The 22,613-nt window shown below is 43.3% G+C and overlaps 1 protein-coding gene across 2 annotated transcripts; it reads right to left on the bottom strand.

Annotated features, from left to right (window-relative positions):
* Positions 1 to 5,990: 5,990 nt before the first annotated feature.
* On the bottom strand, positions 5,991 to 22,332 carry TIGIT (T cell immunoreceptor with Ig and ITIM domains). 2 transcript variants are annotated; one of them, XM_025376801.1, is made up of 5 exons: positions 22,145 to 22,332; positions 19,340 to 19,462; positions 17,584 to 17,916; positions 15,713 to 15,819; positions 5,991 to 7,335 (listed from the first exon to the last, which is right to left on the bottom strand). In XM_025376801.1, exons 2-5 carry the CDS (start codon positions 19,398 to 19,400, stop codon positions 7,099 to 7,101), a joined length of 738 nt encoding a protein of 245 aa, XP_025232586.1. In that variant the 5' UTR covers positions 19,401 to 19,462; positions 22,145 to 22,332; the 3' UTR covers positions 5,991 to 7,098. The 2 variants fall into 2 exon arrangements, with proteins under 2 accessions (XP_025232586.1, XP_025232587.1); XM_025376802.1 differs by lacking the exons at positions 19,340 to 19,462; positions 22,145 to 22,332 and adding an exon at positions 18,406 to 18,472 and having other exon boundaries at positions 6,834 to 7,335.
* Between the last annotated feature and the right edge of the window lie 281 nt (positions 22,333 to 22,613).

Below are 22,613 nucleotides of genomic sequence, written 5' to 3'. Positions count from 1 at the left end.
TACACACATCCTGCCAGTTTTTTCTTACAGTGACAGTATCCTTACCTGCCATTTAATATTAGCCTCGTATTTTTCTCACGTATATTTACCTGTGACTTGTATTTGTTATTTAAACAGGAAAAAAACATTCAAAAAAAGAAAAATTAACTGTAGCGCTTCATTATACTATTATATTATTATTATTATTGTGACATTTTGGAATACTGTGAAGTTTTATCTCTTGCATATACTTTATACGGAAGTATTACGCCTTAAAAATACGAAAATAAATTTTACAAGGTTTCTGTTTTGTGTGGAAGAGTAATTGATGTTGCTAAGAATGATGTTTGTTTTTTGGGGTTTTTGTTGTTTTTTTTTTAAATGTTACCAGCACTTTTTTTGTAAGTTTCACTTTCCGAGGTATTGTACAAGTTCACACTGTTTGTGAAGTTTGAATATGAAGGAATAATTAAAAAAAAAAAAAACTCTTCTCTTGGTTTCCTATTGTGTCTTCTTTATATTGTAGTTTCGGTTTTAGGCAGTTCTCCACATTCTTTCGCACATTGTATTCTATGTCTAATCTGAGATTATTTATCCAAACTGAGGACTCTACCTACAAGGCCAGAAATATTCTGAGTATATTAGTCCTCTCAATACAAGAAGGAGGAACGACAGACAGGATTGGTGATGTTGAAGTCACTTTGAGGAAATATAAAGCAAATTGGTGTATTATCCTATACATGTTCAAACCTCAAAAATGACAAGGCTTACTTACAGCTCTACAAATTGATTCACATTTTTTCCTTTTCCACATGCAAATCACTGCCTGCCTGCTGTGGAAATAATCCCATGTTATAACACTATGCCCACCTATTCTTGTTTCTGCCCACTCTGTTATCCATGAATCGATCACTGAGTCTTCTTTTTAACTCTTGGGTTTCTTAGCTCTATGTGCAAAAAAGGAAATTCATGGCACAAAACATGCCCCTCTTTAATGACTTTGGAGACTCATAAAGGACTCCTATTTGACCCATAGATTATTTCTTATAGTGACCCTGGCCATAAGAGCTCTCTGATCTCATCATTCTTACAGAAATTGCTAATATGGTGAAGAAAACTTATATCTTGTTTGTCCTTGGTGAAGTCAACACCAATTAAATTCACAATGTCTTCTGTATTTCATTCAGCACTGTGCAACGTATGAATAAAAAACAGGAAATTATTTCAGCCATGAGAAGGCTTAAAATCTAACAAGACATGAAGAGAGGTTTGTATAAAATCAAGAGCTAGATTGTGCCATTCAGACTCTCAACGCCAAGGGAGTTTCTAAACTAACAGGAAGTTGATAATGGCTAGCGTGAGTCAAGAAAGGGTCCAAAGAATAAGCAGTCTAGTTCGGGGACTCACAGGAACACTAAGCTTTGAGTTGGAGAAGCTGAGTGTGGATAGACATTTCCACCAGTGTGAGGAGCACAAAAATATCCAGGTCTGAGCTTTGGATGGGGAGAGTCTTCAAGAGACCTCTAGACTGAAAGATGTCAATAAATTCCTGAGATTTCAATATTACCTCTATGAATTTAAATATTTCTTGCAACTCAATCACTGAACTTCTAAGTTAACCTGATTGCTATTCTAGAAGTATAAAGAGGAAGAAAATATTTTCATGATACACAATTTGTCCCTATAAGATTTCTGTGAACCAACATCTTAACAATGCCAGCCAGCTTCACCCAAAGTCTTGGATCTCTCTTTGCACCATCCATACACTCTTGAGTTTTCTTCTGTACCTGTTACAAACATGGTGGTGCAATTTATATACAGGCTGTAATAATTGTAAATGACACATATGCTTCTCATATGGTACTTCACAGTTTACGAAGTTTCTCCTTAATATCCTTCATCTTCACAGTTACACTGTGAATACTATGATGTAGCTATGATTTCACTAATTTATAAAAACAGAGGTTCAGAAATATGTGTTTTTCCAATAAAAAACAATAAACTAGTGCCTGAGGTCAGGTTTTCTGAAATCCAATAATATTTATGCCATACCAGTATTTTCAAACTTGAGTAATGTATATGCCGATATGAAGGAAAAAAATACTTTCACAGACCTCTTCAATGGGAGAGAGTCTGTGAGTATTCTTCATATCTAGTAATAAATTTAAAATATGCAAAATTATTTTATTATAGACATTCTTAAATAGGCTCAAACACAATGACAGGTGAACTCACTATGCTTATACCCCTTGTAGAATTATAAAACTAAAAGTTACTAATTAAATACAAGTAAAACTATAGAATTAATAATGTCTACAATAACAATGAGTGCATAGGATGATGCTTTGCTGAATCTAAGTCGTGGCTCACAGAGTTAAGTGTACTGCACACATCCTTCTGAATACAACATGCCTACACTACAGTGTGCAAAGTAAATTATCACTTCACTTTCCTATTAGTTCAACTACTGCAAAGTCTTCCACTGCTCCGCCCATCTGGGAGTAAATGAATCATTTATAAATTAAGCTTCTGTGCCTTTAAATAAACTTGATTATAAAGACAAACATAGAGGCTAAAACCAATGACAACACTCTGTTATAAGAAGGCTATCAATATCCAGATATATTTGACTTCTTTAAAGATTATCATTTCACTTAAAACACACAATGTTTAAATGCTTACAGAGAACTTGTGGACCCCAAGGCTGTATCTGCTACTCTCAGCTTTCCTCGTATCTCAGTTTTTAAGAACATTGATAGATAATTTCAGATACCTCGGTTGCTCCCAGCCAGTTTTGTTGCCTCCATGAAAACTTCTGTGGCATCATTAGCACTGCCTGGTGCACATGCTCCTGGGGCAGAACACAATAATATTAACCCAGCATCTTGCAGCTCACAAAGCAGTCAGCCACATTCCTGCCTCATCTTCTTAAGAATCTTAGAAAGATAGTATGTTACCATTTTACAAATGAGGAAATATTTGTGAGTCTTTGCTAGGTTAAGTGGCTTATCCAAAGTCATGAAACTAATTGCAGAGCTCAGCACTTGGACCAAGTTTCTCAATTCCCAGTCCACTACACTCCATAATTACTTTTTTTTTTTAAATTTCTGTGAAGTCCATCAGAGTTTTAGTCCCAGAGAAGGTGCTCTTCACAGCCTACACAAAGTCAGAATGAATATAGTCCAAGGTAAGTCCTGTGATGAAAATCTATTTCTACATAATCCCTATGAGTCGTAAACTTCTTGACAGTTTTGGCCCTATTTAAGTGAACTGGGCCACTTAGGGCCACTTAGCTACCTCCGAGTTTTGTTTTTTTTTTTTTTTGAGACGGAGTCTCTGTCACCCAGACTGCAGTGCAGTGCAGTGGTGCAATCTCGGCTCACTGCAAGCTCTGCCTCCCGGATTCATGCCATTCTCCTGCCTCAGCCTCCCGAGTAGCTGGGACTACAGGTGCCCGCCACCACGCCCGGCTAATTTTTTGTGTTCTTAGTAGAGACGGGTTTCACTGTGTTAGCCGGGATGGTCTCGATCTCCTGACCTCGTGATCTGCCCGCCTCGGCCTCCCAAAGTGCTGGGGTTACAGGCGTGAGCCACTGAGCCTGGCCACCTCCGATTTTTTTAATGGAAAAAAACCTGAAATAAATAAATGTATAGCCTGCTTTGACCTCATGGTTTGTCTTGATCAGAGGATGGATACAGGAGAATAGAGGAGAACCTTCAAGTTTCTTCCTGGTGGTAGCCATTTCAAATGCATAACAACTGGAGAGCCATCCAATGGCCTATAAACACAGCTCTCTGTGTTTTCTCTATATGCAAGGCAGTTACTAGAATTGTGATGTCCAATATACTAGCTACCAGTCACATGTTGCTATTTACATTTAAATTTGTTAATTAAAATACAATTTAAAATTCAGTTTCTTTGTCACATTAGCCAAATTTCAAGTGCTCAACAGCCGCATGCAGCTAGTGACTACCACACTGGATGGGACAGACAGAGAGCATTTCCATAATTGCGGAAAGTTCTATTGGATAGCATTGTCCTACGCTACCTTATGCAAATAAATTATCTCAAACATTGAGTATACCATTGTGACTTCCAGAAAGCTCAGGTTCTTTTCATACAAAAAGCCCCCCTGTACCTCTTGACAGGTGTGACTTGGAGTAGGTGTGGGAAACTACCAGTTACAGCCATGAAGCAGCACCTGAAAGAAGAGACTAAACAAAACTCACACCCCACAGATAACAGCCACAACCACACTGCCCATTGCCCCCTCTCTGTGGGGTATGGTGTGCCCACCAGAATGCTGTCATTGGCGGACAGCACACCCAGCCTTCCTGCCTGTCCAGCTCAGCACTGATGGAATCTGAATGAACCTGAGTGTATGACGACTCACTTCCAGGGCTCACAGGGGTGAGAAGGGAAAAGGCATGACAAAAACTGCATAGTGAAGTCCTGTTCACTCATGAAGACCAACTGTCTCAAAGCTCCATGACTCAAAGTTTCTCACATTTTTTTAGTATAATTCTCAGGATTACGGATCAGACTTGTATGCCCAGGCTCAGAATGTGGTCAGGGAATCAGTAATGTATTCCTCCTTGAATGCTCATTCATAGATTTGTCTATTCGCTCCTCCTGTTAGGGAATCCACGAGGGGACCCGGAAAAGCCTGGCATCGCTTCCTGTCAGCACTGAGTGTTCCCCTTCCTCAATCTTCTCTGTGATGCTTCCCTACATATTTCCCAAAAGACATCATAAGCAGGAAAATCTTCCTCAAACACTATTTTGAATGAAAGAAAAAGAAATGGAAACCAATAGACATAGATAGACACCCTCCCTGGGTATCAGCTTGGCTTGGGTTTAGCTACTAGAGTGGCACAGTCCCATAGAAATGTGAGAGCCACATACGCAATTTTAGACTTTCCAGTAGCCACGTTAAAAAGATAAAACGAAACATGAAATTAATGTTAATATTTTATTTCACCTGATACATTCAAATATCATTTTTGACACACAATATACCAAAATTACTGAAATGGTATTCTTATTATTCATATTAAATCTACAAAATCTAGTGTGATTTTATACTTATACCAATTACAATAGCACATCTTGATTTAAACTAACCCCATCTTAAGTGGTTGATGGCCACACGTGGAAAGTGGCTACGTGTGGACAGCGCATGTCTCCAGGAATCCAGCTATGAGATGGTCTTCTCTGGTCCTCAGAGGAGAATCTAGTTCAGTGAGTTCTATTTTAAAAAAATTTTTTTCAAATTGAATCCCATTTTAGTAACCTGACCCATTTCTAACATCTATAGGCCCTTTTGTATTTTATCACCATCCTAATGGTATTTATAAATGTTTCCCAATTACCATAATTATGTTAAATAACACCTAACTCTCAGTCCAACCTCTGACGAATATACACCTCCTCCAAATCAAAATACTACTCCCTTTTCGTGATTACATTTTAGTTCACTTCCAATTTGTGAATTGTGTTCTATTTCCAACAGATTTGCACTAATTTTGCAAGAAAAATGCTGTAAACTGCCACAGCAAACAAACAACATTTTTACATTCATCTATCTTTCTTCCAAAGGACTTGGAGCTCTGGACAGATTTCAGTTCATTCTTCCTAACTACGTAACCCATTTGGTAGAAAAGTGAAAAAATAATAATTAAAAAAATCCAAGGAGAAATAGGAGTTGAATTGTCTTGTTGCTAAGACAATTGTCAACCCCAGTCTAAGTCTTAGGAAGCAGGGCAATGCTTTATTTTTAACCATGGGCAAAACACAGCCTTGCTTCACATTCTCTTTCAGTTCCTGGGCTCATGAAATAAAATCAGTCACCAGTAAATCCAATCTCCTTGCTCATTCCTCTGAGAGAGATGGTGGAAGGATAAAAGTCTTCTAAGATCCAGCCTGAATGCAGTTAAACAGAAATAAGCAGTTCAGTTACCCCAACCCCAGCACAAAGACATCAGGGTGTGAATAAAAGGGTTTGAATAAGTTAGTTTGAGGGTATTTATTTTTTAAACCCTCTATCACCCCAGCCCCCGTTTCTCCTCTAGGAAGAGTCTCTATTTTAAAAATCCGCATTTTCTTTTTAGTGGGAAACATTCCTTTTTCAAAGGCTCAAGGGTGTATTGATGCAGAAAAGGTAGATCAAGGCCCAAATGCTAAGACTTGGTTCCCTGTGTGGGGATGTGCGTTTCCTGGGGCTTCCCCAGCACGCATGGCCGGAAGAGCCTAGCGTGCTCTGTATCAGGCCGTCTAATGCATGAGTACATCACAGCGAAAGGAAACTTGAAATGCCTGCCCAGAGAATAAAATCTGAAGTTTGCTGACTCCCTTGGTGCCAGGGCCTTCTTTGTGGGACTTTCAGCTCCAAGAAGTTCCTACAAGTTCCCTAGACAAAACTCCTGCTCCTCCCAGACCAGCCTCCACATCCCCTTGGTGCTCCCAGGCCACTTCAGCACAGAAAAGCCTATGCCAACTACCTCACCCCAAACTGTCATCTCTTCCTGAAGGCCTGTGTATGTCTCCTTCTCTCCTTACTATAATACCTTTTCATGACAATGTTGTCTCCCCGTTTAACTGTGGGTTCTTGAGGGCAGATACCAAGATTTAGTCACTCTCAAATCTCCCCATAGAGGCTGATAACAGGACTTATTTATGACATGCCTTTGAATGAGCAAATGTTACTGAAAATGACAGTGAAAAAAATGAGATGAGGATGGCTCTGCAGTCATGCCATCCTCATCATCAACCACAAAACCTTGTAGCCCAAAATGCTGGCCAATGCCATTAAGAGGAATGTGTCTCTCAGAGACATAGGATCTGCTCAAACTGCCAGATTTAAAATCAGGTCAAGATATTTTTTCAATTTTGCATTTATTATCAAGATCCATGTTACTCACCCTAGGCCTGCCATAATGCATAATGGAATAGAACAAAAAGGCCAAGGAAATGAAGATAGAGAAGAGGATGACATTTATTCACTCAACTGAACACACATGCGCGCGCACACTGATGGCGAATACAGCTGTTTATATATTAGTCAAGACATCTATAATAGTCAAGACAAAAGTGTATCTTCCAGAACATGCCTCTGTTTGCTAACCAGTCTCTGTGAAGAAGCTGCAGCTCCCCAGGCTTCTGTAACTCAGGACATTGAAGTAGTCATGCAGCTCGGCACAGTCATCTCCCTGCTGCTCTCCACAGAGCCCAGCAGGTGCAGCTTCTGCCTGGACACAGCTTCCTGGGGGTGAGGGAGCACTGGGAATCTGTTCTTCCTGTCCAGTTGATTTTCTCCGGAGGCCACTTTCCACAGAATGGATTCTGAGGGATTTCTTCTAAAAGCAACAAACTACAAAGTGAGTATGTGGCGATGTTATTCAAAAGTTACTCCCCAGTATGACATATATTGAGAGTTAATGTGATCTCTCTCATCCTTTCTTACACACATGCACACTGGCAAACTTGTGTTCTTACCAACACCAGTTCCTTAACCCTTGTAATTTCTCAACCGCATTACAGCTAGATTTCAATGCTAACTAGCCCATGGAAACTGCACTTACTACATATACCACGTGCCACACACCTTGTTACTTCCTGTTCACTAAGCTTAGTGAAGCAGCTTTCCGTTCTCTATTTTCTTTTGCTCTTTACTGCACTTGACTCTGTTGACCTCTTCCTTTCTGAAATGCTTTCTTTCTCTGGCTCCTATGGCATCACTCTCTCCTGATTCTCTTCTCCTCCTTTAAACCCCCACCTTCGTCTTCAGCCAGGCCTGCCCCTTTTCTCTTTGCACATCAGCTCCCGAAACCATGGGGTTCCCCTAGGGTTCTGCTCTCTGCTTTCTCTCACACTAAACATGCTCTCTGAGTTACTTCATGAGTATCTACTTTCTTATATCTACAACCACCATCTGTCCCTGAAGATGCCCAAATCTCTATCTAAACTGGCCCAGGCTTCTGCCCTGAGCTCCAGACGCAGGTGTCCACCTGTTCACTGGGCATCATCACCTCATGACCCACAGCAAGCTCAGACTCAACTTGTCTCAAAAGAAACCATCACATTCCTGCCCCAACAAACCACTCCTGCTCCTATATTCACTGCCCTGGTTTATGGCACCAGCTGATCAGAAATATGGAGGCTAATGTTCAACTCGATTTATCTATAAAACCTTATCCAATTTTAATCCCAGGCAGTTCTGAAATCTACTCCCTCTTTTCCATCTCTATATCCATGTCTTCTCTCTCACCTGGGCTTCCTCCTCACTGTCTCTGGACTCCCTCTTACTTCTAGTCCAACTCCGCATGGTCACCAGCGGAGTGATTCTCAAAACCAACAGTTGGGTTAGTCCATATTTCTGCCTAAAACTCTTCAATGGCTCCCACTGTGTATAGGAGGGTGCTTAACCTGAGATGCACAGCTGGATTTCAGGAGATTTGTAAATTGGATAGAAAATTTTGCCTAAAGGGACATTCTTCCGAGAAGAAAATCCATAATTCCACTACACACCCCACAAGAAACTGTGACGATCTCCAAAACATCCCTTGTGATGATCCCAAAAACATCCCTTCTGATGGTCCCACTCACTTTCCAGCTTACATGCTAGGAAAGATGCTAAATGCCTTACATTATTATTTGACTGAAGTTTTCTCATGACCTTATGAAGGTAATGCCATAATTATCAGCATTTTACAGATAAGAAAACTGAGCTTCATCAAAGTTAGGTAGTATAGCTACTCAAGAGGTTGAGTCAGGACTCAAACCTAGGACTGCCTGATTCCAAAGACCATGCTCCTAAATAACACAGTCTACGGGCTCTCAAGGTCTGCAGCAAATGCTGTTGTGCCTGTCATAGGTAATTTGAGGTATCAGCTTAACCGGATTAAGGGACCTGAGAGAGCTGGTAAAGCCCATTTGGGGTGTGTCTGTGAGGGTGTTTCCAAAGGAGATTGGCATGTCAGTCTGAGTGAAGTGCGTGGGTAAGAGCCACCCTAAATGTAGCCAGGCACTATCCAGTCACCTGGGGGCCTGCCTCTCCCAAAACAGAAGAGAGGCAAAAGTGGTCTTTCTCTCTTTGGAGTTGGGACACACTCTTCTCCTCCTGTCCTTGGACATCAGGACCCCAGGCTGCCTGGCTTTCGGACTCCAGGACTTAAAACAGTGCCCCTGACCCTGTGTTTTCAGGTCTTTAGCCGTGGACTGAGAATTACACCAATAGCCTTGGTGGTTCTGAGGCTGTTGGACTTGAACTGAGCCATGCTACCAGCATCCCAAGGTCTCCCGCTTGCAGACAGCCTGTGGTGAGACTTCTCAGCCTTTACAATCACACGAACAAATTCTCCTAATAAATCCCTCCTCATCTATCTATCTATCTATCTATCTATCTATCTATCTATCTATCTGTCTGTCTGTCTGTCTGTCTGTCTGTCTGTCTATCTATCTATCTATCTATCTAATCTATCCATCCATCCATCCATCTCTCCTATTGGTTCTGCCCCTCCGGAGATCCATAACTAATGTACAGTTCCTGCTCAGATCTCTTTACCTGACCAGCACTCCCATTTTCCAGATGCTTGGACTATAGGCTGTGAGCTCACAGCAGCTCCTTCTCTACAGAATTGTTCTTGGGCCCTCCCTGGTGAGCAGCCAGAGGTAATGACTGGCCTAGGTGGATTTTGAAAAGGCCAGCTCTCTGCCTAAAGGTTCAACCAACTCTGTGTACAATTCTTGCTTCAGCCAAGTCTCCAGCTGAGACCATATCCATGCTGAGCTTTCTTCCCTTAGCCCTCCCTATACTGCTTCCTTCACTTCCTTTCATCTCAGAGCTGTCCCAATAAGTCACTCTCACCAGAATTTGCATGTCAGGCTCTATTTCCAGGGACCTGATCTAAAACAGTTGCTGCTGGGAACAGTCCTAGGAGGCAGCCTGTAAGAACAGGATTGCGGAATGGGATCACTCGCCTGCTAGATGGCAACACAAACCCCATGACTGGTGATGAAATGAGAGGGACACAGATGGATGGGAACTATGAGCTGGTACAATGACTCTAATATTTGAGATGCATAGGGTAAATAGTTACTGTTAGAACTCTGGAATTGGGTAAACAGTATAGGGTAAATAGTTACTATTAGGACTCAAAATTGACTTTTGCTAAATTGCACTGATGGACTAAAGTGAGAAAATGACAGCCTCAGACCTATCAGCAACTCAAAGTGTGAGAGTTAAAGCTCCTCCTTGGCAGCATTTAAGAGACACTCATCTCTCCACAGCTGAAGACCAGGTATGGTACGTAAGCTAATTGTAAGAAGGGCAGGACTTTAAAGACGGCTGGATTCTAAGCCGAGGTAAATTTTCTGTGCCAAAGCTAGCATCTTGATAGTAGAGGAGAAGTCTCCTGAAACTTGGAATGAGGATCTCTGCAAAGATGCATTTGAGAGCCATGAACCACCTGCTTCTCTTATACCATCTGGGCTGCAAAAGTGGCCCACTTCCCCTTGATGGAAGAAAATCCCTGCTGGGCCCTGCCTCTACCTCCCCTACTGGACATCAGACCTGTAATTAGGGTAAAATCTCAGCCCACGCTAGTGGAGGAAGTGCTGGGTCTGCTAAGAAAAGAGAAAGGTTATATACTAAAGGACCTGGCTAACATATGCTGGCAGGGACTCGGAGAAGATGCCTAGGCATGAATTCTGAAGGTGATGGATTGTGGTGTAAGATAGAACATAAGACTGGATGAGGGATAATGTATCAATATTGGAACACTCAATATTTAACACCCTCACAAGGGCCCAGGAGATGATTCTGACATACTGCTGTCAATAGAGATGACAATACTGCTTTGGCAAACTATGGAAAAGGGAAACAAAAGGCTCAGAGAAGCAAGAATGCTAGAATAAACCTAATAAATCAGAAATTGGCAAACTCAGTTTTGTGGGTCAAATATGGCCCACTGATGGTTTTTGTACAGCCCTTGAACAAAAAAGTGTTTTTTTAAAGCAAAAAAAGTTTTTAAAAGTAATATCTTCTGCACAACAAAAGAAATAATCAGCAGAGTAAACAGACAGCCCACAGAGTGGGAGAAAATATTTGTAAACTATATATCCAACAAAGGACTGATATCCAGAATCTACAAGGAACTCAAACAAATCAACTAAAAAAAATCCCATCAAAAAGTGAGCTAAGGACATAAACAGACATTTCTCAGAAAAGGATATATAAATGGCCAATAAACATATGCAAAAATGTTCAACATCACTAATTGTCAGGGAAATGCAAATCAAAACGCAATACCACCTTACTCTTGTAAGAATGGCCTCAATCAAAAAATAAAAAAATAACAGATGTTGGCATGGATGTGGTGAAAGGGGAACACTTTTACACTGCTTGTGGGAATGTAAACTAGTACAACGACTATGGAAAACAGTGTGGAGATTCTTTAAAGAACTAGAAGTAGAACTACCATTGAATCCAGTAATGCCACTACTGGGTATCTACCCAGAGGAAAAGAAGTCATTATACAAAAAGCAGCACAATTTGCAATTGCAAAAATATGGAACCAGCCCAAATGCTCATCAATCAACGAGTGGATAAATTGTAGTGTGTGCGTGTGTGTATGTGTATGAATATATATGTATATATATTCATATATACACACATACACACATACACACACACACACACACACACACACACCCCATGGAATACTACTCAGCCATAAAAGGAACAAAATAATGGCATTTGCAGAAGCCTGGATGGAATTAGAAACCACTGCTATAAGTGAAGTAACTCAGGAATGAAAAACCAAACATCATATGTTCTCACTCATAAGTGGGAGCTAAACTATGAGGACGCAAAGGCATAAGAATGATACAATGGCCGGGCGCGGTGGCTCAAGCCTGTAATCCCAGCACTTTGGGAGGCTGAGGCAGGCGGATCACGAGGTCAGGAGATCGAGACCATCCTGGCTAACCCGGTGAAACCCCATCTCTACTAAAAAATACAAAAAACTAGCTGGGCGAGGTGGCGGGCGCCTGTAGTCCCAGCTGCTCGGGAGGCTGAGGCAGGAGAATGGCGTGAACCTGGGAGGCGGAGCTTGCAGTGAGCTGAGATCTGGCCACTGCACTCCAGCCTGGGCAACAGAGCGAGACTCCGTCTCAAAAAAAAAAAAAAAAAAAAAAGAATAATACAATGGACCAATGGACTTCGGGGACTCAGGGGAAAGAGTGGGAGAAGGGTGAGGGATAAAGGACTACACACTGGATACAGTGTACACTGTTCGGGTGATGGGTGCACCAAAATCTCAGAAATCACCACTAAAGGATTTATTCCCCAAAAAACCTATTGAAATAAAAAAATTTAAAAATAAAAATTTATAGAATGACAAACTAATATTTTGTTACACATAAAATTATATGAAATTAACATTTTAGTGTTTATAAATAAAGGTTTGTTGAAACAAAGCCATATTCATTCATTTATATATAATCTATCACACTTTCACACTACAATGGCAGAGTTGAATTGTTGCAACAGAGACCATATGACCTACAGACCCAAAAAGATATACTATCTGTCCCTTTACAGAGACACTTTGCCAATCCCTGTACTGAATAATTTCCAAAATCCAGTAGCTGATTATGTTGGCTCTTCTAGGGAAGATCCAGAGAACATCCCTTAAGATAATAACAACAATAAGGGGGAAAAGGAAAAGGAAAAAGAAAAAGAATGTCCCTTTTACTAAGCTGTAAAAGCATGTGCTAGGGGAGCTCCAGCATCATTGAGAAGTTTGGTGGTATCTCTCCTTTATAGGCTAGGGCTAAAGTAGGAGATGCTTTTACAGAACTGGATCCCTAGTAGCAATGAGGATGAGGAGATCCCAAAATAGTATAGGACAGGTAGCAGCACTTAAGAAACAAAATGGATGTAATTACTGCAATGGGAGCCAAGAAAGCCTGATCCGTGGGGATATTAAAATGGTTAATAGAGCACGGTGTGCCCAGGAGATATACAGCTGGGCAGCCAAGAAGGGTATTGCTTACATACATAATCAAAAGAGATCAAGACAACAAGAGAGAAGGCTGAAGCCAGCCAATCCCATGGAAAGTCAAGATCCTTTGTCCAGCTTTCATGTCTATGAGCACTGCTGGTATGGATACCATCCATTTGCCTCTTGGCTCTACTCTCTAACCTTCTCCACCCTATTCTGTGCCCTATGAAGACTGTACTAAATGTACTATATCAATGAGTCCCCTTGTCCTCCAACCTAAGTTTGAGGTCAGCCAATGCAGAGCAACAGTAGGGGAATGGAGAGAGGAACGAGATGAGGGTATGTTGTTCCCTTTGTTCTCTCAGAAGGGTGACCTTGGACTGGTTGTGACCCTCCAGCAAAGACTACGGCACTTCTGAAGGAGACCCCTCCACATAACTCTCTTCTTCCAGGCTCCAATAATTAGCCCCTCCCACTTCGTCCCCTTTGAAGAACTAGGAATGGTCACAACACCTTGCTACTCCTCCTTGTGGTGTCCTTACATCCTAGTAGACTTCTGGAAATTCTATTATTAAACTGTCTTCAAACAACCCAGTTTGAGAGTACTACGTGTTCCCTGCTGGAACCCTGAATAATGCAAGTATAAAATGCTTTGAGCAAGGAGAGACAGAGAGAAGACTGGCAACTATAGCCAAAGTACAGGAAAGATGCAGAGAGGACCTGTACTACACAGTAAGCAGTGGAAATGTTAGAGGGGGCTGGGAAATCAAACACTGTAGAAGGGGGGCAACAGGACTTAATAGATCTCTTCACCTTTTTCTCTTTCTCCACCCTCCAGATGACCAAAGTTAGTCCAGGTGCCCAGAATGAAAATTAACCAGTCTTGAATCTTCAACAGAAAAAGTTGTTCAGCTCCTTCTAAAGGGCCTTTGATTCTTTTATTCCAGACTATCAGGACACTGCTAACAGCAGAGAACCTGTTCACCAACCACCATAGCAGCTCCATTCCCAGCTAAGAGATCAACTTTCATCTTCTTCACCTCCTCCCTCCATTTAATCATTTCTCTTGTCCTCACCTTCCCCTAGAGGGTTCATTTCCTCATTATGTCTACTGTGATAGCCTACACATAAATGAAAATATTATAGATCATTGACCTTCCCAATAGCACCAGCCATATATCTCAACCACTGCAGTTCAACCAGGCTGCAGAATTGAGTTGTTAATTGAATGGAATTAGAGTTGGAGGAAAAGTGGGTTAGGATCTCAGGAGGTGGGTCTAGGGTAAAGGTAGAAATTACATACTTGTGTTTCCCAAAATATTTATGTGGTGACTTGAATTAAGGTGACCTGGGCTGAGCTGACTTAAATGACCCAAGAGATCAGACAAAACAAGGAGTGGAAATTCTTTTACTCCTCCCAATCAATACCGGCAGCTGATGACACAAATTTCACTGATATAATTCTTCATTTTTTATAAAGATTTTACATGAAATATGCCACTTATTGATCACAACTCTATGATATAGAGCAAGCCGAATTATAATACGGCTATGGTTTCAATGTGTCCCCCAAAAGTCCATGTGTTGGAAACTTAATTACCATTGTAATAGTATTAAGTGGTAATGCTTTTAAGAGGTGATTAGGCCATGAAGGATCTGCCCTCATGAAGGGATTAACGCCATTATCTCAGGAGTGGGTTAGGTATCATGGGAGTAAGTTCCTAATTAAAAGGATGAGCTTGGCCTCATTTCTCTCTCTCTCTCATATGCACTCATTCATTACATGATGCCTTCTGCCATGGGATGAACCCTGCCAAATGCACCATGCTCCTGGACTTCCCAGCCTCCAGAACCACGAGCCAAATAAACTTTTTTTCTTTATAAATTTCCCAATATATTGTATTCTGTTACAGCAGCAGAAAATAGACTAAGACAAATCCCCATTTTATATATAAGGAAATGAAGACCTTGGAAGATTAAGTAACTTTCTAAAAGCATACACTCAGTGCCAAAACTAGAAACTAGATCTTTCAATTCCCCATTCATTACTCTCAGCCACATACACTCTTAAGCTACACAGAGGATTTACAACCTGCTGATCTTGCCATGCCCACTTTACCACCAATTTTTTTTTTTTTTCTTAGAGATGGAGTCTTGCTCTGTTGCCCACGCTGGAGTGCAGTCGTAGCTTACTGCAGCCTTAAACTCCTGAAGTTAAGTGATCCTCCCGCCACAGTCTCCAAGGGGGTGGAATTACAGGTGTGAGCCACAGCTCCTGGCCTAGCCCTACATTTTTGGAGTGTTTATTTCTCATTCTACAGACATGCTGGGTAGCCTAGTACTACCAGAGAGTTGTAAACATCAAAAGAGCAAATGTGCAGAAAACTCTAGCACATATAGATGCCCAGAATGCATCAAAATCATAGTAGATAAATTAAACTCTCAGAGCAGTGGCTGAAGGGATAAGCAGAAACCAGGAGTTACAGATGATAGCAAGATGGGTAGGAAACAGGTCCAGCTGTCCAGGAGGTCCCTCCCTACAAGAGGGACAAGGGAAGAGCATAAATAACTGCACTAATAGGCAGAACAAGTGCTAGGGAAAAAAAGGCACAAAGAGCACTGGGGAAGATCACATCTGGGTCTCTCTCTGGGTGGAAAGACAACCTGAAGGACCAGGGTGGCAGCTGTAGGGGTGCCCATGACTGAGATGTGCAGCCAGAGCCATTACCTTTCTAGCCAACACGACCACCACGATGACTGCTATGCAGATGACCACCAGCATCATGGCCATGGCTCCAAGCAATGGAATCTGGAACCTGGCACTGTGCTCAGCCACTAGAGGGAGGACAAAACAGAGATGAGTGGCAGAAGCTGGAAGTGAAGCTGATTTCCCCAGGGCAGCCTGAGCTTCACCGCAGAGAGGTAAGTTTTGATCAGGCCCTTTGTGTAACCATGGGACTAGAGCCTTAAGCCCAACAGCAGAGTATCCATCTGGCCCATCATGAAATCAATGACTGATCTTTTGAGCAGTGGTGTACCTTGTATATTTGACACCAGAGCAGGTCATTTTAACACTCCTTTCCTCTATTTGACAAAATCATTTTTGGTAATCATGAAATGAAACAAATAGTAGTTCCAGAAAAAAACTCAGAAAGTGAATATTTTCTTTTATTGAACTTCAAATATGAAATCCCATCAATAAAAATATTTAATTCAAAATTAAAGTTAACATTAAATTACAAAAATGAAAAAAAGCATGTAACCTTTTCCCTTAAGCCTGTAACACTTATTTCCAGATACACTTATTTCCAGCTAGGCTTGAAACCCTGGATGACATGAGGCTCTGGAGTCTTATCCTTTGCTGTTTTCTGAGCATCTGACACATAGTGAACACTCAGTAAATATTTGTGGCATAAGTGAAATCAAGAACTAGTGAATTTCATTGAGAGATAACATGTAAGTGGAAGCAAGAAGATGCAGGAGGGGAGTTTTGAAGAGATGAATAAGATCTGATCCCAGAAGAGCGTGAGAAAAAGAACACCATCACCCCCATGCACGCCGTGCTGAAGGTGGGTTTCCAGGCTGCCCCAGGAGCTCAGGCAGCACTCAGGTATCCAGGGGAGTCTTCAAAGGAGTAGGGTGCGGCAGAAGCCTGACATCTCGTCCCTCTAACTAAGGGTTTGGGTTGCTAAAAGGTGGCTTAGGAATCCAAGCCATAATAAGAGAAGGGTGGTGCCTGCAGAATTCAAATTCCCCAGAACATGTTCCTCCTGCCTTGAGGGACTCAGTCACAGTGGGCCAGGACAGCTCCTGGTTAGCCACAGCCATACAGTTAGCGCTGGAGGAAAGAGGGCAGATGGAAAGCAAAGGGGTAGTAGGGAATTTAATCCGACATTAGCATCGCATAAGGTCTTATATTCATCCTCCTTTCACAGATGAGAAAACTGATACACAGAGAAGCTAAGAAATCCTGTCTGAGGGCAACAGCAGAGCCAGGATTTGCACCCAGACTGGGGTCAGAGTCTGAGCTTTTAACCACGGTGCTATACTGTCTCTCAGATAAGAATCCTTTTCTAACCTCTGGGAATTGGTTTAAATGTGCAGGTGGATAATGAATATGAGGGCATTTTGGAAACTTGGAAGTACCACACAAATGTAAATTATTGTACAATTAAACTTAGCACAGGCTGTGCTTTGTTTTTAACCAGCTCTAATCTTTATATACCTAGGGGTTAATTCTAATTTGCACAGTTGATACTAAATCAGTAAATGAGAACTTTTGCATATGACCTCATCAACTGGTCTTCCTAGGAAATATAGGTAAGATGTGCTTCTTATGTAAGAACAGTGGTTCTCAGTATTGGCTGTCTGTTAGAATCACCTGGAAATGCTTTTAGAGCCTACCCCTGTTTAGCTCTGCTATTAGGGATTCTGACTGAATTGGTCTGGGTGGGGCCTCGGCATCAGTAGGATTTAAAATCACCTCAGGTGATTCAAATGTGATCCCGAATTGAGAAGTCTTGCTGTGCAGTGATTCGGGATTGCATTTTCTATGCTAGAGGGAGAGGTTTATCCGCCAACTTGCTCCAGCAGGAATACCTGAGCTTTCTAGGACCTCCAGGAAGATTCTCCCTGTGTAAGTCCCATCAGGGTAGGTGTGATAGGTGCAGAAGTACTCCCCTGTATCATTCATGGTCAGCGACTGGAGGGTGAGGCCCAGGCCAGGACCCGGGGCCACTCGATCCTTGAAGGCTGGGGAGATGTGCCACCCCAAGTCAGCATTGCGAATGGCCAGAAGCGAATGGTCATGCTGCTCCCAGTTGACCTGGGTCACTTGTGCCATGGTGGAGGAGAGGTGACATTGTAAGATAACAGAGCCACCTTTCTTTGCAGAAATGTTCCCCGTTGTTTCTATTGTGCCTGTCATCATTCCTGGGGAAGAGGACAAAGCACATGTGAGTCCTGGGTCAGCAGCTGGCCTTCAACCTTCCTAGAAAAACTCTAAGGGGCTTTGAGGCCACAACTGGGTTTTGGAATGATAATTTCTCCAGTCCATCCTGTTGCTCCCCAATAGAGGCTGTAATTATTTCCTGTTCCTTGCATTTCAACAGATGCTCCTCTCCATGCCTGTTATTGAAGGCTCCCAGTCCCCCTCAGGTTGTCTTTCCAGTCTTCTCATCCTTCTCCACACATCTCTACTCCAGCCCAGCCCAGTCCCTCTCCTCCCCACCCACTGCCCTATGATTCCAGAGCCGACTTCTGCCCCACCTTACGCCCCACCCACAGGAAGGCTTGTCAAAGCTGAACTCCCTCCCCGCCTCCTAGAAGACCCCAGCCCATCTCAATCTCCCTTTTCCTTTCACATTCACTGCCTGTATTGTACAATTAGCACCTTACTAAATGCCTGGCTTATGACTACACAACTTAGCCGTTGCCCCCTCAGCATATTCTGCTGTGTAGCTTCATGGCTAGCTTGTTATTTTCATAGGCCTATTTTGTCTACCCACTTAGAATATAAGCCCTTGTCAGCCGACACCACCTCTTCTGTTTTTGTTTTATTTTGTTTTGTTTTTATGTTTCTTGCCGCAGCCTAGTTCTGTGCTGGATGCATTATCCTTTGAAATAAAACCTTGCTGTTTGGCTGATTGTCATTTGCAGTGCCTGAAAAAACCTTCAGGAAAGCCAAGAAATCCAATAGAAAAGGAAGCTCAGCAGGAAACCCTGCTTCTCCCAGGCAGAACCACCCTCTCAGCACTTAACCTCTCCCCAGCACCCCTGGGCACACCTCCATCCTCAGATAGTTCAGAAAGCAACATAAAAACTACTTTATACCACGGTTTTTAAATATTTGTGTTCCCCTCCCTCAGAAATAGTTGACTCCGATTTTTAATATAGAAGAAATGAATTTAACAAAAAATCGGTCTCTAGTGGTAGAATCTCTGGAATCTGTGAAAAAGACATTTTCAATTCACAGAGAACTTATAATGTTTTCCTGGAAAGTTCCTGAAAGGCAACAGAAAAGAAGCCGGAGCAGGAATGAGCTTCTGAAAGCAAACTGGCAATGCCTCCTGCCCAGCCCTCCTTCTTCTCCTGCTCCTTGTACTGGCCAGTCAGGCTCCCCCAACCCCGAGAGTCTACAGAGTCCTTCATCTGCCACCAAAAACAGAACCGCACCTCATTCTCAGAGATTGTCCTTTCTTACATGAGAGTACACAGGACCCTAAAAGCTGCAATTTCTTTCTCTCAAGCAGCTGTGGCATGCTCTTGGAGTCTTCCCTACACAAGCACCCAAGTCTCCACACCAAGTTTAGCCTTGTTTTTCCTCCCCGCTGCTCTGCTGGGTTTCAGGCCTTACCTGAGGCGAGGGGAGCCTGCCTCAGCCCCTGGGCCCAGATCAGGAAGAGACACCACCGCATGCTTCTGCCCAGAGGGCCTACAGGAAGCAGATGTGGCCTCTTCTGCCACCGAAAGTAGCCGACTGCAGATAGGACGGTAAAACTGAGCCTATGAGAAAAGACAGTCTCAGAAAAACCAAGTTTGGCAAAAACCATGTTAAAAACACATAAAGTTTTCAACAAATACACAAACTGCATAGGGGGAGCCACAAGAAAGGCCATGAAGGAAACATTTAAAAATAAATGAAAATTGTGGTTAGAGGTACACTCGTCTTTGGACTATAATTAGTCAATCTATTGTTTTTAAGTTCTGTCTTAATGTATTTTCTAAAAATCAACCTGTATTCAAAGAGCTCAAGGGCATCTGTGTAGTGCCCAAGTTCTGAATAATCTGCTACTGATGAGGAACTGTTGGCTGAGCTCCTCCGGCATCCTCCTGATGAAGAATGTGCAATGATAAGAGAAACTTATAATTGTAGGGACTTATAGGCCAGGGACTGCACTTGAAATCTAATGAACAAGTGAACAAGAAGCATTTACTTGAGGGATGATACATGGATGGGACAAAGGTCTTGGACAAACACAGCAACTTTTTCTTTGAGATCTTCTCCTCGAATCTTATTTCTTTTGTTTTGTTTATCTAGACTGAGACTTCGTTGAATTCTGGCTTAGTTTCTCTGGTGCAGTAGGATCAGAGGAGATTAGAGGAGTGAGCTTTCCTGTGCACACTGACCTCATGAGAGCTAGAAATGCAAAGAAGGGTGAGCCCCTGGGGGCTGACCCAGGAGAGGGATTGGTTGACCTTTGCCTGGACCTCCCATCCCATCATCAGATCCTACCATGGACCCATCCTTCTTTCCTCCCTCCCTCCCTTCATTCATTTGAAAGTCCCTGAGTGCCTACAAAGCACCAACCTCAACACCAGGCTCTGAAGATATGAGAGTAAATAATCACAGCCCCTACCCTCAAAGAGTTTACAAAGCTTGTTCCCTGGTGAACTCAGTCAGGAGAGGGTGTAGAGGATCCACGTTCACCTGCCTCGCAGGCTCTCAATACAGTTACCTTGGGGATGCTCCATGTTGTACATCCTGAAAATCTGCATCTGCATCCAGAAGCATCTGAAGCCTGGTGCCCTGCCCCCTCCATTCCAGCCATGCATCTCTAGCATTTCACACCATCCAGGCTCCTGCCCTCCTCCCTTGCAAGGTTTTCTATCTCAGGCCAGTCTTCTCCCCTCTCTGGGTTCTGCCTATTCCCAACTCTATGACTTGTATACCCCTTATACCCCACCTTCAGACCCTTAGACAATATATGCCTTACCAGCTTCTCTCTGCCTACCCAATTCAACCTGTCCTTCAAGGCTCACATCAAGAGATGCCTTGCCTCTCAATAGCTACCATGTCTTCAACTGAAGGAGCAATCATACCTAATGTGTGTACAAGGGAAGGTGCTGAGGTTGAACTGGAGGGATGCTTCCCAAACTCACTAAGGCCAGGGAGCCAGGAGTGGCAGGGCCAAGAGCAGCTAGTGGGACTAGAGCACAGAAAGTGGCGGACACTAGTATTTGGGTTATAAAAATTTACAACGTGTGTTTCCATAGTGGGGGTGGGTGGGAGCCAAAGAGGTGAGACCTGTCTTATGAAATGAACTATCCAAAGAAACTTAGAATTGGTTTTAAACAATTGCTAAATAATTTTTCTGTTTGTTGCTAAGTAACCAGTCCAAAGAGGAACATGGTCAGGTCCATTTTGATCAATGGTGCTCTCCAGGGGGATAATTAACAGACTGGGTCCAAAATCATCCTTTTTGGTGACCTTGGAAAACTTTCTCAACCTCCTGAAGCCTCAGTTTCCCCATCTGCATATAGGAATAAGAGTACCTCTTTCATAGGGTTGTGAGGATTTAATGAACTAGTGTTCGGTGAAGTGTTCAGCACAGTGCCTGGAACATGGCAGGGGTTCAATACATCAATAATAGTATTGATAACCATATTAATTAAGGAAGTGAAAGGAAAATCGGAGGACAATATCCCTATCTATATAATGTGCTTTGCCAAGAGTAAAATCCTTGTCTCCAGACTCCAAGGCCAGGGTTCCACCCAACCTCTTCATTCTGCCCTCCTTATCGGATAGAACAGGAGGACAGGATGTTTCTGCAGGAAAGTGACCACTTGCCAGCTAGACTCTGAGGCTGCCTTGGAGGAAAGCAAATGACAGAAGTCTCTTTCCTGGGAATCTACCCCAGACCCCCCAGAGCCTCCTGCAGAGACTCCACAGGGAACCTGGCTGGTTCCCACCCACTCAACACCAGCCCCCAGCACTGAGCGGCTCAGCTGTGAGAAGCAGGCCTGCTCTGAGAGCGCCCGGGGCCACCCTGAGCCTTCAGGGCTAGTCGCAGGGATCTGTGAGGTCCGTCAGGTGCTGACTCACATTTCCATTTTAAAAATGTTAAAATCAGCCACTGTGCTTTATTCTCCCCTGACTTTTGGGGCTGTAAGTTGGACAAGTGTGGTCCGCCTTGATGGAACCGGGTGAGTATAGGTGCTGAAAAGGAATGTCACGTTTGCCTGTGAAAGGAAGAAGTGCTGGCCTAGACTGTGAAACCCCCTTATAATAGTTCACAGCTGGGCCTTCCCCCAGCCCGCCCTGAGCCCTGTGAAAGTCCCGGGCCAGACGCACTTGAGTCCACAGCCTCCAACCACAGGCACAGTCCCGAAAACCTGTGGCCCTCAGCCCTCAGCCAAGCGGGGCTGGGAGCGGTGGTACCTTCCAGAAGATCCGTGACTTGTACACGGGAAACACAACCTAGGGTTCTCCCAGAGCACAGACCAATCTCCCAGCAGTGTCTTTGGGCTTCTGCTTCTCCAAAGTCTTCCCTCTGGCTCAGATGTGGTAGGAGAGCTCCAGGGCTGTCACAGCTGTCTGAGGCCTCCTGTCTCTGCCTCGAACAAGGGCAACATCCTGCAGCAGGAGGGGGTCGTGCTCTCTCCTCCAAGCTCCCCACTCTCCGCTCTGTAGAGCAGCGCCTCCTGGTGGCAGGTTGTATTATGGCGGGGGGGCGAGAAGACCCTGCCTCCTGCTGTAGATGTAAGAAGAGAAGGGCGAGGAAGCACCGGAGCCCTGACACAGGGGAGACAAGGGGACCTGGCCGCCCGGGGCACCAGGAAGGGCTCGTCCTGTGTCCCATCACCCCCAACTGCCTTGCAGCCTTAGCCAAGCTTCCTCACAGTGGGGC

Source organism: Theropithecus gelada, chromosome 2 (genome assembly GCF_003255815.1).
Source record: "Theropithecus gelada isolate Dixy chromosome 2, Tgel_1.0, whole genome shotgun sequence".
Classification (NCBI taxonomy): Eukaryota; Metazoa; Chordata; class Mammalia; order Primates; family Cercopithecidae; genus Theropithecus; species Theropithecus gelada.
Note: the sequence above shows the minus strand (reverse complement) of the source record. Positions and strands in the feature narration are given on the sequence as shown.